Source organism: Sycon ciliatum, chromosome 2, assembly GCF_964019385.1.
Source record: "Sycon ciliatum chromosome 2, ocSycCili1.1, whole genome shotgun sequence".
Lineage (NCBI taxonomy): Eukaryota > Metazoa > Porifera > Calcarea > Leucosolenida > Sycettidae > Sycon > Sycon ciliatum.
This window is the reverse complement of record NC_088644.1, coordinates 7,369,403-7,387,886: the sequence shown is the minus strand read 5'-3', so window position 1 is coordinate 7,387,886 and position 18,484 is coordinate 7,369,403. Positions and strand designations below refer to the sequence as shown.

The 18,484-nt window shown below is 47.0% G+C and overlaps 2 protein-coding genes across 2 annotated transcripts; one reads left to right on the top strand and one right to left on the bottom strand.

The window, feature by feature from the left end:
* The first annotated feature begins 664 nt into the window (after positions 1–664).
* Positions 665–8,320, top strand: LOC135808476 (uncharacterized). Its single transcript, XM_065321674.1, has 6 exons — positions 665–1,062; positions 2,625–2,848; positions 3,888–4,406; positions 4,860–5,120; positions 6,633–6,773; positions 7,409–8,320. The coding sequence occupies exons 1-6, from the start codon at positions 798–800 to the stop codon at positions 8,318–8,320; spliced, it is 2,322 nt and encodes a 773-aa protein (XP_065177746.1). The 5' UTR covers positions 665–797.
* A 1,318-nt stretch (positions 8,321–9,638) lies between these two features.
* On the bottom strand, positions 9,639–17,057 carry LOC135808477 (solute carrier family 35 member E2A-like). Its single transcript, XM_065321675.1, has 8 exons — positions 16,150–17,057; positions 15,064–15,133; positions 14,410–14,588; positions 13,530–13,580; positions 12,554–12,626; positions 12,064–12,194; positions 11,314–11,384; positions 9,639–10,651 (listed from the first exon to the last, which is right to left on the bottom strand). Exons 1-8 carry the CDS (start codon positions 16,542–16,544, stop codon positions 10,527–10,529), a joined length of 1,095 nt encoding a protein of 364 aa, XP_065177747.1. The 5' UTR covers positions 16,545–17,057; the 3' UTR covers positions 9,639–10,526.
* Positions 17,058–18,484: the final 1,427 nt, after the last annotated feature.

Genomic DNA, 18,484 nt, shown 5'->3' with positions numbered 1-18,484 from the left:
ACTCGAGTTGAACTCGAGTTGAACCTTGGTGTGAAAGTTGTCGCCTGCTGGCACGGTGACCAGGTGATTTGGGCACCCAGGAGCACGTGACCACTTGTTCAACCATGTTCGATTGGGAATAAAGGAGGAACGCTGCATCGCAGCCTTTTCGGACCAAAACCAGTCGACTCAGCGTCCAAAAGACTACACCATATGGGCCAATCGCGGTCATCCGTGCTTTTATAAGAACGAAATGGCGCTTTTAGTGACATTTTGCATACAAATCCCCATCTAGTAGGGCGCAGTCACCCAGTTTCGGTGGAAGTGCGCGAGTTCGATTGGGATTCAAGTAGGAAGGGAGCGTCGCAGCTTCCTCGGACCAAGACCATTCGACTCAGCACCCAGAAGACTACAACTGGTGAAAATTTGATTTTAGGGTATACTTCCCCTTTAAGTGACCAACCCATGGACCATGTGGACAGGGATTACATGGTACACTGCATGCAGCCTCCTCCGCACTGTCAAACCATACCCCCGCCTTGTAACCCCCAATGCCAATGGGCCCCATGGCCATGCCCCAGTGTCATCGTGGTCGACCATGTGCACACCTGCGAGTTGGGGCCTGAAATAGTACAAGTCATGTGCGCACTATTCCATGGGATCCAGCAAACACGGAACGTAAATACACGACGAGATACACAAGATCAAGAGTGATCTCCTAAATTTACTCTTGGTGCTGTATCATAGAAGAAAAGCTGGTTTCAATCCGTTGGTGACTTTGGTCAGCTTAGGAGGTCTTCTGTCTTCACTTCAGCACTATGTGCGACCACGAGCGCAAATCGGAGCACTTCGGTCGGACAGCCTTTGACTCGTCTTCAGTCTTGATTGCATTGCTCGCCGTGTCATTCATTTCCAGTTCGACGGCAACAGCTTTCGGAGAATACAGTGATGAAATTCGTCGAATGCAAGCCGCCGATCCGCCTTTTCGGCCGCCCGCTGTACCTCTGGTCGTGACCGACCCTTACATGTCGATGTGGTCGAGAACTGACGACGCATACGAAGCGTTTCCCTCCCACTGGGCCGGTGAGTGCCGGGCAGTGATATACGGATCTGATGGCTTTACCTTTTATTCAAACCGTTGGAATAAGGCCGTCATCACACTACGTTCTTATTGCAAGAATTAGATACATGTAGTTATAATAATTAAAATAACGTATAAATCAAAAATTATCCTGTTTGCATGTTTGGGAGGAGTGGGTTGTAGCAGGGGGTAGTAAACTACTGGTGTTTTACTACTCCCTGGTCACTTGCACATCTGCTACATGTAACGCAATGAGATCAACTGAAATGGAGTGAAGGCTGCATGTACCGTTAAGTACCGCCAGAGCGCCCCACCATCTCGTCCTTTCGTGGCCGTATTGTGGAGGTGGTCTCCTGTCTCTAGGTCATACGACACGCACATTGTACATATATTGCACGTTCGGCAGACAATCCGTACCTTCGAGCGGACACCAGCTGCACACAAAAACCTGCTTAGTGTGACCTTAGTACACTAAGGTTCTCACACCGTACAAACTTCATTGCACTCTGCCATACGATTTTCCTTTCCCAGGCTGTAAAATCAAGGTGGCGTGCTCTCGCGAGACGGGGCGCTCTGGCGGTACTTTACGGTATATCTGTGGCCAAAGAAATCCGACCCTAGAGCAGCGCAGCGTTTCCATTTCAAATACATTGTGTACTGTCCAAGGGCCGCAGAGGGCGCATACGCCTTGGTACTCCTTTCGGCCTGTGGGTCGGATTTCTTTGCGGGCCACGACTGCTCATGTGTGTATGTTTGTGCCGACTACTTTCCTCAAGTGGAATCATCGGTTGCATTGTTAGTAAATATTTGGTACCCTAATGTGATAATTATGGTGACGGCACTTAACCCCAGGCATACATGCCATGCAACTGTCGCATGTTGCATAGCCACTGCATCGGATGGGTGCGTTGATCTACGGCCTTGGAATCAGCCCCATGGAACAGTGAGGATGGAGGTGCAAACTGGATCCACACGACGGAAACGACATGGCTGTGTAAATGCACTTCATACCAGGCCAGAGGAGGATTAGCGTTAGCTATTACTTGGATCTCCGCATTACAATCATCAGACCAAAACAAATTGGTACAACCACAAAGAAGACAAGGAGGCCTTTAACATGATACTCATGCATGTTGACAAAATTATTTAATAGGAAATGCTTACAGCTAAATTAGTCCTTCTTGTGACAGTTTATCTTAAAAGGCTGCTGCTGTCTCCAAAATGCTGTACAATGTCATGTTAAACACAAGTCACCGAGCACTACGCGCGCCTCATCCGCTTGTAACTAATACATGTAGTTTCATGCCCATGTACAATAGCTCTGTTCGAATGAAAATTGAGCACTCTACCGAGCCAGCGGACTCTCATTCACAATGTCACGTTACATACTTCGGAATTACTTCCTGATTATAAATCACACGTCACCGTTTTGGACTTGACGCCAAGGACATGGGTATGCGGCATCCAATCGGGTGGGACTCCGATTCACTTTAAATGGTATCTCACTGTGACCTGTACACTTGCACACATAACCCCCGACAAACACACACACACACACACACAGGTGCACCGATGCCGATTGTGATGATCGCCCGGGTGGACGGCAAGCCGTACATGCTCGTAGGCACCGACACATTCACTGGCATGTGTGATGGTGCTGGTCATGGTGGCGATGGTACCAGGCATGCTGGTGGAAATGGTGCCAGCAGCAGCAGCAGCAGCAGCAATGGTGAGGAACGACAGAGGTCTTCAACATCCATACCCAACGCTGATCAGACCTCAGTTCTGGTAAGTGCAGGGATGTATCTGTCCCCGGGGAAAATTGCGGAAAAAAATCGCAAAAAACGCGGCATAATATGGCATAATTTGCGGTGAATTTGCGGTAAATATGCGGTGAATATTATTGACATCATCTCGCGGCGGCATGTTTGCAGTTGATATGAGGCAATTTTCAGTGAGTATGTAGTGAAATCAATCAGTTACAAGTCTCTGGTGTAAGCGCTCGTCATATTTGAGTACAAAGCCGCCACCGCGTACCGGATGAGACGTTGCTGACCGAACAGTGCACTGTGTGTACGTGTTGTGCAACAGAAAAGTTCAAAAAACGCGGGAAAATCGCGGAAAACGCGGTCTTTTAAAAAATCGCAAAAAACGCGGAAAAAAACGCGGCCGCGGAATCGCAATTTTCCCCGGGGACAGATGTATATCATAGCTTGCACTTCAACGATTTTAAAAAGTAGTAATATGTGTACACTTGAATCATACAACAGCAGCCAAGTGTGGTATAAAAGCTATTTAAAAAATAGTTCACGTGCAGTATCAACGTGTACATGTCTGATCTTCATGCTGGTCTGACTGTAGTATGGAGTGACTGTGCAATGCAGTCAGTTGCTAGTCTGTTGTAGTGAAGGACTTCGAAGTATATGTATGATCATGTATAATTATGTCATTGGAGTAGACTGGGCTAGAAGAGCACATGCCGGTACTTCAGAGTAAAGTTATGGTACAGCAGACTTAACTGTGAAGCTTGACGTATTCATCACCGGGGTAAAACTAAAATGCACATCAAGTTGAACGAGTGCCACATATCAGAGTATGCACACACTTGTGCTGTATGTGCATGCTTCTCACGTTTTACCAACGACCACACTTTGTGTGTGTTGCATGTGCATGTGTTGTTTCTCAGATGTTACTAACGACCACACTGCTGTTTGTTTGTTTAGCGTTATTTTACTGCTCCATAAGCAGGGCCTTCTCACTGGGCATATTGCCACAGTTCTCGCAACATGATGAAGTATGATGTATGCGTGCATGTGTTGTTTCTCAGGTGTTACCAACCACCACACTGTATGTGTTTGAGGCAGGTGGCGTGCAGGTCAATGTCACCTTCAGCACACCAACGCTGCCTCCCAGTGCAGACAACACGTACGGCGACATCTCCCGCGGTACTACCTACATCACCGCCTCTGCACAGAGCAGCGACGGTAAGATACACTCGGTGGAGATCTACTATGAAAACACGGCGGAGATCACGGTGGACGATGTCAACTCAGTGGTAGAATGGTCGCGCATGACGGGTGATGATAAGAATATCATGCGAGTCGGTGCACACCAGCAGAATGTGCTTGGCGCAAAGGGCGACCGCAGAAGAATATCCTGGGGCTACTTCTACGCTACACCGGACGATGGCGGTGACTCATCGGCAATGCAGACAACGATGACCGCATGGTACAAGGCTGCATGCGCCTTCACACACGGCAAGGCATTGCCGGATGATGACACGAGTGGCCCACGGAAATGCAATGACGACTGGCCAGTTCTTGCAGTGAAGTGGGATCTTGGTCAGGTAAGACAGCTTCAGTGACGTTGAACCGACGTCTTTCAGAGAGCATTAGCCCCCCCCCCCCCCCCCCATCAAATGCATCCTAGCACGAGTGTTATTACGGTAGGACCCAAGTCAACTCATCTTGTTGATTGACCATCCAGAGCGGCCATTGATCATCAAATTCCCAGCTACATTCCCATGAGAAGCAATGCTGTTGGAAATGTTATCCCTGGGCACTTGATATAAAACATAGTACGTGGCTCAACACTACACTACACTCCAACATTCATTGCAACAATGATCCACCTGCTCCGTGATGTGCATCGTAAGTCAACAAGATGTCTGGGGCAGGATAGCCAGCAGCACTCAAGTGATAATTCTGTGTATGTCAAGGTCAAGGTCCAGGTGTGTGCGTGTGCGCTTGTACGTGTGTGCACCTTTATGTGTCTTTATTGGCATGCCTGAACGCACTAGGTCACAGCAGACACGGCCGTCAGTCGTCACGTCCTGGTCTTCTTGGACGACATCTTCAGCATCGACTACTTTGGCTTGAAGCTGCCGCCTTACTGGCGCTATACCTTCAACAGCAGTCCTACGTCAATGATACACCAGGCCATGATGGACTATGAGAGTGTACTGGGCAAGTGTAAGGCGTTCGATGAGGACGTCGTACGAGAGAGCCTGCGAGTCGGCGGAACGGAATACGCATTCCTAACCTCCCTAACATACCGTCAGGTAAGTATCGGACCAGAGGAAATCCGGGCTATGTACAGAGCTAACTAAGGCCTTGTGGAAAAGGAAATTGAACATGCATGCCAGGAAATACAGCTATCGGGAACATCCACATGGAGCTACATGTAATCATTCCCGTAGCTATGCAGAAGACGTTACTTCAGTAACGTCTGGCGCTAGCCAGGGTCCACACAGCTTTAATTTGCTGTTTGTGTGTTTGTTTGTTTGTGTCACGCCTGGTGCTATCCCGTATCTGTCCCTTACCGTACCGTACCATCAAACACAGCTGGCCGCAATATTCAAATAGGGCTTTCAAACGCAAGATCATAACGTGAAGCAACTTGGAAGAATGGGTATGAATGCGAAGTGTATGGGGGAATGCATGTAGGGCGATAGTGCGGGTTCGAATCCCAGGATACGCCTGAAAAAATAAATAGGAGAATTGAAAATTTTATAACATCCCTATGCTTTTTTTGCCGTCATCAAGGCGGTAGACGGTGTCGTATTACCCTCGATCGTACCTGTCCCGTACCGTACCATCAAAGACGGCTGGCCACAATGCATATTCAAATAGGGCTTTCAAATGCAAGATCATAACGTGAAGCAACTTGGAAGAATTAGTATGCGAAGTGTATCGGGGGATGCATGCATGGCGCGCGATAGTGCGGATTCGAATCCCAGGCTAGGCCACCCTTTCTTTTTTCGTTGTTTAACGTCCGCGCCCGCGTACCTTTTTGCCTCCGACCGGAAAAAAAACAAGAAAGTAGTAGTACCAATAATATGCGAAGTTGTGTAGTACATGATTGTGTAGTTTCACAGTGTGCCGATCATGACCTTAAACTTATAATCTTGCCTTCCGGGCATGCCTTTGTCTTGTGTTCTTTTTCTTTTTTTTGTTGGCTTTTAAATATCGTACGGTGTGTGTCCTAGTAAAAATCCAGATGTAATGAATTCATGACATGCTAACTCCATGCTATGTACCTGTTTTGTTGGATTCATCAGGCATGTGCTCCAATGTACCATCAAAGAGTGTTGTTCTATGCCTGCAAGTGCCGTTAGACCCAGAAATATTGTTTATATCACATGCTTCACTGGTCAAAATGTTTGATTGGGGTTTCCAGTTTTTGGAATGGGCTTTTGTTTTTTTTCCGCCCTCCCGCGTACCTTTTCGCGAAAAAAAGGACGTTAAACAATGAATTAACAAAGGGTGGCCTTATGTCTTAAAAAAAAGGAATTTTTTAAAGAATTTATAACATCCCTATGCTTTTTTTTGTCTAGGTCATCAAGGCAAAAAAAAGCATAGCGTAGGGCCCTGAGCTTCCAAGCTCTCTCGTTAAAACGTATTTCTCTTTTTAGGCGACTGGAGCTACAAAATAGTCTGTGTTAGACGATTGGGCTACAACGGGACCAGCTGTGGCGTCCAGTTGTGAATCAACTCAGGTAGGTTAGGGTTCTATCCCTTAATTTGTCCCTTGAAGTCGGCGCATTGCTATCATCATGCTCTGTTGCCTGCAGGTGCTGGGTGCAATGAAGATAGTCTACCACCCTGTGCTGAAAGAGCCGTGGGCATTCATGATGGAAATGTCGACGGACGGCGACGTTAGCACGATTGACGTTATCTTTCCGGCTTCCTCGCAGCTGCTCTACTTCAGCCCGGTAAGATACAGTGCTAGAGGTGCATGCAGTTCCAAGTGCTTTAGAGAAGGAGTGTGCTTGATATACACGTACAATACGTGCGGAAGCCATGATGCATGCCATCCCAGCTTTTTCTTAGTACCTCTACCCAGGAGGGCCTCTACATTATTATAATAGTTTGAATGCTTGTCATAATGATGCATGACTGTACTCTTATCAGTGATTGCTAAGAACGAGGCTGTATTAGCACAGTATCTATCATGTATCACCATCTCCAATCACTAGGGAGGTCTAGTAACACGAAAGTCCGAAAAAAATTTCGAGTCTGGGAATGAGCACAGAAACAAAGCTCGAAACTCGAAAACTTGGACGCGAAATTGCAGTGACTTGTGAAAGTAACTTCCTCTTTCCTCGGTACGCACTTGATGACAGGGAGCAGTAAATTTACAGCCCCCTGCTTGAGACTGAGCTGCTAATATGGTATGGTACTATATGATTCCAATAACTTTGAGAAAAAGTCATTTCGTATTGCTAAACCCCACAACCTTTTCGACATTGATTTTCGCGAAATATCCCCGCCACCAAAAGTTCGATTGCTAAACGTCCCTATTGTCTATGTACTGAGCGGCATACCATTTCCACCGTGTATTGTTTAGGAGCTGCTAACCCGGACCTTGCTACCCCTACTTGCCTACTCGAACAACGAGACCAATGTCAAGTACAACCTGAACTGGGCACCGCATCACCTCGGTACGTGGCCAATCTGTGACCTGACACCGGAGCGACAGGAGCAGATGCCCATGGAGGAGTCAGCCAACATGCTGCTCATGCTGAACGCCATTGCCCAGCGAGACACGGCTAACTTCAAACTGCTCGACTACATTAAGCCGTACTTTGGTGTACTGGAAACCTGGGCGAACTTCATCTTCAGCGAGCTGCCCATGCCTCCAAAGCAGTTGTGCACGGACGATTTCGAAGGGCCCGAGGCGAACAACACCAACTTGGCTGTGAAGGGAATACTGGGGCTGGAAGCCATGGCCGGTTTGATGTACTACGCTACTAGTAGCAAAGGTGCTGAGCACTACCGAGCAATGATACCAACGCTGCTGTCTTTCTGGATGCAGCATGCACTTGCATCAGATCAGAGCCACTACAAGCGAGAGTACAATCTGGACGACAGCTCATTCTCGCTCAAGTACAATCTCCTCTACCAGCTGATCATGAATGTATCGGTGTTTGACCCGGTCGTCTTCCAAAGAGAGCTCAACTACTACGTGAACAAGCAGAGTGCTACGTACGGTATCCCGCTCAACGACCGCTCATCTTTCCAGCTCACAGAGTATCAAGGAGGACTACTGGGCTTGGCGTACAACATGGAGAGCATCAAGACAGTCCTCATACACCAGCTGTACAGCTTTGCCGACCAGACACCTTCCAGAGATCCGTTCGGTGACAGGTATGACACTGTCACGGGCAAGCAGTTGGGAACGTTGTCATTCATAGCACGGGCTACGATTGGTGAAATCTTCTCGCTGCTATTGGTCAGTCCAGCTGGTGTGAAATCATGATAACTGTGAACAATGCCAACAGAAGCACTGCGTTAAGCTAATGAACTTGCTTACAGCCGGACACCTGAACATGGAGAAGGGCCGAGCATGATGCAGCACGTGCCTTTTTTTTCTCCCAATCAATTAACCCTTTAACCGTCAGACCATACATTTGTGGGTCGAATTCGACCCATCATTTGAAATACTCGCACTGGAATGATTTTTTACCCACGATAGAAAATTTACTATCGATTCGGTTGCGAATTTTCCAGGCTTTCTGTTGCAGAAATCCGCGTTGAGCTACGATGTAGTGGATCAGAGTTATCAAGCGCTGAGTACTGCACGCTTGTCACTTCCGCTGCGCTGGGCGCGCGGCTGACGTCGTCACGGGATTTCCCCGTTTCTTCACGCGCTCTGTGACTGTTGCTCGCGACCAACGTATTCCTCACGAAAAGCTCGATCTCTCAAAAAAAATTTGAACACTCTACGATGAAGGAGACGGCCATGGCGGAGTTTTGAACTTGTCATTTGCATGCCTGGCGTTGAGACGACGTCGCTGCGTTCCAGCGCTGGTTGTGTGACTGCTGAGGCGAAGAATGTGGTATCATCGTGCTGGTCTCGTCCAGAGCTTTCCAACGAGCCCAAGATTATAAAAATCGAGTGAGTACAACTAAAGTTATGACCTGGCAAAGTTGAAATTTCGTTCGGCGTTTCAATGGGTGAAATTTATATGACGGTTAAAGGGTTAAACGCCATGCAGCACTGTGTGGATGGAAATATTTTACTCTCCAACATTCTCTTTGGCATTCCATCTAATTCAGCTTCTCTTCGGAATTGTTCTACTGTAGTCGTTCCACTCATTTCCTCTGCTTACGGGCTTATGGTCACATATCATGGCTAACAAAGCAGTGCACCGAGATGCAGATCGGATATGCTGTGATCCTATTGAGTGTACACGTTGCTCTCTGCTTGTAGCGGCAGAGACATCTGAAAGCCCAAATTAATAGGATAAAAGTGAAACAAGTTGCAAAACGCCACGCCTGCTTCAGGGTGCGTTCGTAGTGTCTTGTCGGAAATCGGGGGGGGGGGGGGGGGGGGGGGACTAGCGGAACTGCTTACGAGTGGTGAGCATACAGGGTGAATCAACGGATTAGCTTATGGGAGCCAAGCATACAGCGTGAGTCAGCGGCCTCGCTTGACCTACATGTACAGCCTTAGTACATCGCTGTGCCACGGCTTTGTCAAAGCTCTTAACTGATGATGTAATCGCATAACCTCTAGAGCCATGGCCAGCTAGATTATACCGGTAAATGCCACCCACACAGCACATGAGGTCTCCGAGAGGGGAGAGAAGCACCAGCAAGTTGATATTGATTTCGTTCGTTCTTGCACTCTGGAACAATCATGACACGCAGTATTGTGTGTGGGTGTGTACTACAAAGACAAGGAGTGTGTACAATAACAACAAACAGCATGTGTACTGCATGTGTGGAGTTGGCAGTTGTGCATGGAAAGAGATCAGTAAAGTCACTCGAGTAGCATTGCACAGCAATGTTCTCAACGAAGTGCAGCGGAAGGGATAATAGAAAACATAGGAATACTGCAAAGCAGACTGATTCTGAAACTGTAGCAGAATAAATTTGAAAAACTCATCTATATACCAGATATAGACAAGCTTAGAAATCAGACATAACACATAATTATACTCATATACAAATAATTTCTGACTAGACAACTCTCAAGTCATGAAAAAAGTCTAGAAACTGGTTAGACCAGCAATAATGCTTTTGATATCAATCACTTCCTAGGGACTGAAGCTGGATTCATACACTCCCTCCAGGAGTGCACTACTTTTTTTTGGAATTTGTGCCCGCCACTACAACACATACTCTGCCAAGACTGATGTTGGGGTGTTGGGAAATCCTGGGCCCAAGACGACGATGGGTGTACACACGACAGCAATCGAAGTCTTGACGCGCAGTAACGACACAGCACACGGTTGATGCTTAAAAATGAAGCGCTCGGCCGTGGGCCGGGCAAAGGTGTCGAGTACGTTTGAGAACATGTTCCGGAGACGATACTCTGAGCACTGCTATCGGGTCAATTCAGCCAAAGGGCTCACAGTACGGCCAGCATGGTTTTGAAGTGGAACACACAAAGACCAAGCACTCATATTCCCGCGCATTCTACACCGTGTCAGCGTCGCCTGATGACATTCTCACACATTCTACACCGTTTCAGCATCGCCCGATGACAGCTCCTGCTTTCGACGTAGGTCGGCTTCATGATTGCGTGCGGAATTGTACACAAACACACCACCAATGACCATGACCGTACCAAGGAGCGTGAGCACTGGACACGGCACAAGTACAAAGAAAAATAGTGCGCGTTACGATTCGTGTGTCAGAGCGTTGTAATGCCATGATAGTATACATGTACGGCAGCAACGGGTTACCAGTCGGTGCCAGTTCAGGATAAGCACCAGTGACAGGAGTGAAGGAAAGGAGAGACGTTGCAATATTATCAGACATGCAAGTAAGGTCCATTATGCTAGCGTGCATGCAGACACAGAGGGCCTAAGTGCAAGGCAAGGTCGGTCAGATCACGATCAAGCGAGTTGCAGACTGTGCTCTGAAAGCAAGGTGTCCAATTCCACGAGCAAAGCACCCGCGGCACATCCAGTAGCGATACCATAAAGCATACTCTTACCCGCGGTATCTCAGCAGAACGCGTACCCAGGTCAACTCACGTATCGCACAGTGAGACAAATAAGCACTTGAAGACCGTTCCTTGCCCCAAGCACCCTTCATTACAGGGCCTGTGAAACCTGATTGGGCCTCAGGCCAAAAATACCTCCAACCATGCATTTTCTTCTTTATTTATTAAGTTCAGCAATAAGTCAACAATTCGCCTCTTCCGGTTCGTAATCACCTGAAGAAAACTCCTGGAAACATGTAGAACTGCCGGTAAGTTGAGTCAGGAGCAAGACAAAAAACAGCAACAATGCAGCTCACCTGTAATCTTGTTACCAAAGATGATCACGGATAGTACAGTCAACAATGCCCTCTTCACAGTGTTCGACACACTACACCACACCACACAGCACACAAACAAGCACAGAAAAACTGCCATGAAAACAGGAATAGTCGTCCGCTCACGTCCAATTGCGCAGGTACCCAGCCGAAAATGTTAGGAATCATCAGGTACAAATATGATACATCAAGGCGATTGATATGGTTGATGTGGCAAGGTACCCGGTGCACAGTTAATACCACTACCGTAAAATTCCGTGAATAAGTATGGTACCTGCCCGAAATAAATACCCCCTTCATACTTTTGACTATGCCTGTTGAAGTCAAGCCCGATAAATACGCTGCCCGAAATAAGTACCGGTACGGTGCGCACATGCAGCACGTAGCATGTACATCTACATGAAAATGACTTCTCCACTACACACAAGTGAGGTCCGAAAGTCAGTACCCGCCCGAAAGTTAGTACGGATGTGGCCACTAAAATCGAAAGTAAATACGTACTTATTTACGGACTTTTACAGTAATCCTTTTGGTGTGCGTGCATGTACAAAGAATGAATGCTGACCTCCTTGCCTCTTTGAGGCACTGCAGCACCTTTAGGTGGCAGTTTCAAGGTGCACGTGTGCATGTGCATGCATGTGTATGTATCCAAGGCCACTGTGCCATGACGGGTAGAGGGGGCAGCTAGTATTCAAGTTCAGTATAAGCGCATATGCCCTTGGCTACCCTTACCTGAAGGACACAGGTGAAATAACTGAGACAACGTAGTATGCTGCGATGCTTTGCAGGTGAAAACACAAGCCGTCCAAAAGTAAGCAGCCAGCCATCCACCACGTCATGTGCTCTTTGTACAGAGACAGTCCCTGTAAGTGTAACAACCACAGACAACACGGCAGAACAGAATGATATCTGAGCTACCATCACGTGGTACAATGGGAACTCAACTAGAGAGACAGAGAGAGAGAGAGAGAGAGAGAGAGAGAGAGAGAGAGAGAGAGAGAGAGAGAGAGAGAGAGAGAGAGAGAGAGAGAGAGAGAGAGAGAGAGAGAGAGAGAGAGAGGGAGAGGAGAGAGAGGGGGGGAGGGAGGGAGAGGGAGAGGGAGAGAGAGAGAGAGAGAGAGAGAGAGAGAGAAAGAGAGAGAGAGAGAGAGAGAGAGAGAGAGAGAGAGAGAGAGAGAGAGAGAGAGAGAGGGAGAGAGGCAGCAGGGCACATGTCCCTTACCCTAAGTGAGAACCAAACTGGTACTTGGATAGACACTGCTGCTACGCTGGAGTAGAACTGTAACTCAGTCGGGCTGCGGCACGAACAAGATAAGAAACACATACAGATACAAGCTCAGAACACACAGCCACCGGTATCATCAAGAGTACATAACTTGTTACAGTCGTGGACAGTTGCTTCATAACTCGTTCCCATGTGTTCTCTTCTATTTTACATAGTGTGCACCCTAGATTTGAGAAAAAGTATCGACTATATACTATAGACAGTACTACAGTGTGACCATTGACGGAATTCTCACAAAAATACCTACCGCAAAGTCGTGTATAAAGGCCGCTGCTTATATGACTTTTTGGGGGAAAATTTGAAGGCTTCTATATGAGACAGGCTTCTATACAAGACAGGTACACATATTTCTATGTCTGTCAACACTAAAATCAGGCTTATGTGCCGACAGGGTATCTTGAAAACCAGGCTTCTATTCAAGACAGGCTTCTATATGAGACAGGCTTTAATACAAGACAGTACGGTATTAGTGTATCACGATTCACGACATGGCATACCTAAATCGTTGTGGCTGTTTATTCCTTTCAGGGCTGACGTGATTCGCGCAAATTGCTACATGTACCACGTACGCAAGCTGTTTGGATCACAACTTTCGTCTCCCTTATCAAATTTGATAATCTTGGGCTTCCTGGCAGCTCATGGCCAGAGGAACATACTTGTATAAACTTCACCCGCCATAGTGCAACTACACTGCTGCGAAAGTCCTGGGAGGAAGACTTATCAACGCATGAACTTGAAGTACACTGAAGCCACCGAAGATTCTGATGAGGCGTTTCATGTCCTTGCATAACAGTGCACAGTCATAATCAGCCTGCTGTGCTCAGTTCTCAGGCTTTGCCCCGTGCGCACTGCGTTTCTACATTCAGACACAGGGGCGGGCTCAGTCACAGACAGTACAAAGCCAAGCACTCACGTGTAGGCTTGCAGGTTGGAGAGCAACTTCTTGGAGAACACATTCTGAATACTGCAGAAAAAGCAGCAGAGACAGTATCACGGATAAACACAGCACGGTGTATGTACAAGTAGGATCATAGTGCAGCTGCTGATTGGTAGACTACGACTTCCAGACTCACATCCTACTTACTAGTATAAGCAGGTACTTGCACACTACATGTATTGCCTCATAATAAAATATTAATCTTCACTGGTTTGAGGGGAAGACGCAAACGGGAGAAGTCTGAAGAAAAAATTGACTGTCACCACCAGGACTCGAACCAGGGACCCTCGCTTGTAGCTAGCGATGCTCTAAACACTGAGCTATGGTGTAGCCATCATCCCAGCAGAGACCGTTCAACATTCAATAACATTCAACATTCAATAAAATAATAAAATAAAATTAATTCACGGTTCGCGTGAGACTCAGTTAGACTCAGTTTTCCGCATGCGTAGGAACGTCATCACCCTCAAGGACTATTGCCTCACAATAGAGAGAAAGACTGCAACAACCAAGCAACTGCTTCTCGCCATGCATGAGTGTTTGGCTCCAAAACGAGTGAGAAAAACAGTCTGGCAATACACATGCGGTATCTGTCACAATACCCCAATAGGACTATTGCAGATGATCCCAACCGTCCACCACTCCACACTGCGCTCTTGGCCCACATTCACAACACCACTCCATAGCGAGGAAGTTCGTTCTTGGGTAGATGTTCTCTATCCTCCAGACAGCTGTTTGGCTCTGTGAATGTGGGCCAAGATCCCAGTGTGGAGAGGTGGACGGTTAAGATTATTTTCAAATGGCCGAGCTTGTCACTACTTCTGAGTTGCAGATGATCCCAACTAAACTAACTCACCAGTCCAGGATGTTGTTCAGCAGAGCAGCAAGAAAGCCAACCGCCTGAAAACTAAGCTCAGTATAGCTAGTCAGAATGAGGCCGACCATGATCGGTAGCAGTGAGAAGTTGACGTATACTCCAGAGATTTCACCCAGCATCAGCCATGCCATGACAACTGTGAAGAGTGGCGCTGATGCCTAAACGACATCACCAATGGCATACAAGTACAAAACACAGTCAGCAATGGGAAACACGTACAAACACTATCGCATACATTACTTGAAGTAGAAATTCAACAATACATGCACACGACAGACACTACCATTTACTCCTTCACATTTCTGCAGTATTTCCCCAGGCAGCACTGTTTGAGTGTAATGATATAAAAATGCTGCAAATGGCTGATATGACATGATTGTCCACAAGCCAAGAAAAACGGAAATTGGATTCATGCTCTAAAAAGGACATCTGTTAACTATTCTGAATGCCCGTTTATCCTTGGGGCCATGCAATAGCATATTGATGCACCCTTGAAGTAAAGGCTGCAGAGCCCCAAAAAGGCACTGCGGAAACATTGCATCAATGCACATTAAAGCACACGGTTGCAGAGAGGCCCTGTACATGAGTATGCTGTTTGGGCCATTCACTTCACAGAACTGATTCCAGACCCACCTTGATGGTCTCAGTGAATGAAACAGCCACGCTCTTCAAGCTAACCAAACCAAGCACCACACTTCCAACTCTGAAGGACAAACAGAAAACAAAAAAGCATGCGTGGTTGGAGAAAGACAATATCAACACCCGTGCAACAAAGCCACTAGTGATTCTGATAAGGCCTTTCATGTCCTTGCTACTTCTCAAAATAGTGCATAGTAACAAGAGTGCATACTGTAAAACCGGAATGTCTAACGAATCACAAAGTCTAACATTTTAACGACCAATTCTTTTTCGTTATTCGTAAATAAAAAAATATAAAAAAATTTTATCGCTAGATGTCTGTGTAAAGATGCGTATACAGCTGGGTGAGCCATCGTTACCTTTCTGCACGTAATCATGCCAGAATTACAAAAACGTCAACTTTTCGGTCGTTAAGTTTCCGGTTTTACAGTAACCCCAAGAGTGTCCAACTCCAGCTATGGGGTCTGCGACGGCAGAACTTCACATTACGTGACGAACTCGTACACATCGTTTGCACCCTGTGCATGATAGATACAGGGTTGCACGCAACCCTGCTTTGGGTTCAACTCTCTTGTGGTCACTTTGCACTGTTCGCCAGCGTGACCTTTTTAACCATGTCACGTGATGTGAAGTTCTGCCGTCGCAGCACTGCATAGAGGTTGGGGGTATGTTTGCGAATGAAAACCGCTTCCAATACGTTGAGTTCACTAAACCTACGAGTTCAGTTTATGATGACTCTTGTTTCACAGTTTGTGCTGTGCTCATAGGTAGTTTAAAAGGTTTGTGGTCTTACAGTAGTCAGTACTTTAACAACCAGTACTTTAACAACCAGTACTTTAACAACCTGTCTCCGCAAATGAGTGCTGGAAACCCAGAGCCAATTGATGCGTGCACGCACACCCGCACACACAAACACACACACCATGCGCACGCGCGCGCGCGCGCACACACGCACACACACACACACACACACACACACACACACACACACACACACACACAAGCGTGCGCATGCTTCATCGCGCACTCGCATGCACTCAATTGCATACGCGAGGGGTGCACACGAGGCTCCAGCATTACCTCATAATTCCCAGCAGCAGCATGTCCCGGTAGAAGGTGGTGTATTTCTTGGCGTGCGCCGGACTTTGCATGACTTGACTTTGCGGCGAGCGATAGTAGTAGAGACGCGGTATATATACTTGCATGCAACCGCATAGCGTTGTCGTCACTATCTGTGTGTAGCCCACCATGTCTGGGTCACCTTCTAAGAACGTGAGGATATACTTGTTCAGGAACAGAGTGCATGCACTGAAGATGTACCAGATCACTATGTATAGTGGTGCTTTCATCAAACCTTCCCATGATGTGTCAGTAGCACTGGTCCAATCCAGCAGGGATGGCGGAGATGACTTGGTGGGCGAACCAACCGATTTGGAAGACGCCAGGCCCTTGCGAGACCACTTGCATCCGAACATGCTCTCCAAGCGGACTGCTGGTGCTGATCTTGGAGTGTATGAGAGGACAATTTACATGGCGACAAATTCATAGCACCTGAAACCTGCTCAGCACCTCACGTGCACAGTACAGCGAATGAAGGGCCGTGGATAATCCAAGAGCCTAGCCGTCCTCTTACGTATGAAACTCCTAGTCACACCCAGATGCATGTACCAACAACGTACAGTTCTCCGGAACACGAAGATACTACAAATCAAGGTTTTCAAAAGTAGTGAGCATTCTCAATTATTTCCGACAGAACGCTCTTGAACTCCTCTGTCAAGTGACTGAACAAAAGGACGCCGCAGATGGGATACTCTCTTCGGTATGTCCAAGATGTTACTTTACACTTTACTAAGGGACGCCCTTCACGCAACTAATACGAAACATACGACGACCAAAACAAAGACTTGCACGATGAGTACCAGAATCTATCAGCAATAGAGCAATACACGCTTCTTCAGTTCTTCCTCAAATCAGTCAAGAAAAATGACAGTGACATGTCGGGGCCGTCTTGCGACAGCTGCATGGTCGAGGTTCGACTGCTGTACCGCACCACATCGATCATCAATCATGAAGACATGTTCATACATGTCACGTGCCTGTTGTCAGGTCGTTGCTAGCATTTGGCCAATCAGAGCAGCACCGTACCAGGGCATTATCAGACGATAATGCCCGGGTACGGCGTACCCATGCCCATTAGGAATGACCCCAGGCGTACTACGTACGCTGGTGCACTGCCAAATATGCACCAAGCCATGCCTTTTGGGCAGTGATCTGGTACATAATTGGCAGTACTCCAGCGCACATAGAACACATGGGACCATTCCCAAGGACACCACATGCACTCGCACACACCACACAAAACGAAACTACTTACGTGCACCGTCCAAAACATTTATATTTTACTAGCAATGTCGACATAGGAGAAGTAACTTATAACAACGTGACAATAGCACACAGCATGTCCTTACCATGCATTACTAAATTCAAGTCAATTGAGACGAACAAGTCAATAGGTGAACATGCATCACAAAGTTACCTATCTGGAAGAGATCAGATTGTATCTCGAACTCCTACAAAATATACAGTTACATCTACATTGTACTTCAAATGTACCTAGCTACATGATTGTCCAGTGTACACATGGACCTCAAGTAAACTGAAAGCAATGCGAACAAAATCTCAGATGTATGTGAAAAAGTATCATTGTTCCGAATAAGAACACTTACAATGTACTCTCAAAACTAGTCTAATTACTAGTGCCCCTTGGTCAAGGATGTTTGCGGCCAACATTAACGCCAAAGCAGCAGCGAATCAGCTAACTTCCGTACCGCCCAATAGGCAACACTAACACCAAAATGCAAAGACATATTCCTGGAACTGCAAGTAAATCTGACACAAAACGTTCTATCATTCCACGGAGAAAGCTCCTTCCGATCTTGTTCGACCCTTCATTCATAATATTATGACAGCTGATTGGAACCTTCCTCCTCCCTTGACCATGTTTACCTTATTTGTCTACAACTAGGCACGTGGCATGTATGAACTATAATAAACACATGGTGCGTCGTGCATTATGGCTGATTGTATGCCCTAGTGCGTAGCCCTCGGTCGTGCACCGTAGCCCGCGGGCCTGCGGCCCTTGGGCTACGGTGCACGACCTCGGGCTACGCACTAGGGCATAAATCAGCCATAATGGATTAATGCCCTCCGTACCATGTGTTATTATATACATCATGATTCGTATTACTCGTAGACCTACGAGCTCTCTCTCGTACAGTCTGTACTCACGTAGATCATGAGATCTACGAGTAGATCTACGTCGGGTTCGAACGTTCTCGATCGAGCTACGTACCATTCTGCATGATGATCCAAAAAAACAATATTTTTTATGTGGCTCTTTCGCAAAAGTCGTTCA

Bases quoted from the DNA above. Each gene is read 5' to 3' on its own strand.
- LOC135808476 (XM_065321674.1), top strand. From the start codon at position 798: ATGTGCGACCACGAGCGCAAATCGGAGCACTTCGGTCGGACAGCCTTT. The intron at 1,063-2,624 runs GTGAGTGCCGGG...ACACACACACAG, and splicing joins GTTTCCCTCCCACTGGGCCG to GTGCACCGATGCCGATTGTG. The intron at 5,121-6,632 runs GTAAGTATCGGA...TGTTGCCTGCAG, and splicing joins CCTCCCTAACATACCGTCAG to GTGCTGGGTGCAATGAAGAT.
- LOC135808477 (XM_065321675.1), bottom strand. From the start codon at position 16,544: ATGTTCGGATGCAAGTGGTCTCGCAAGGGCCTGGCGTCTTCCAAATCG. The intron at 14,589-15,063 runs GTGGGTCTGGAA...GATGTCGTTTAG, and splicing joins CATTCACTGAGACCATCAAG to GCATCAGCGCCACTCTTCAC. The intron at 13,581-14,409 runs GTGAGTTAGTTT...CTTTTTCTGCAG, and splicing joins CTGAACAACATCCTGGACTG to TATTCAGAATGTGTTCTCCA.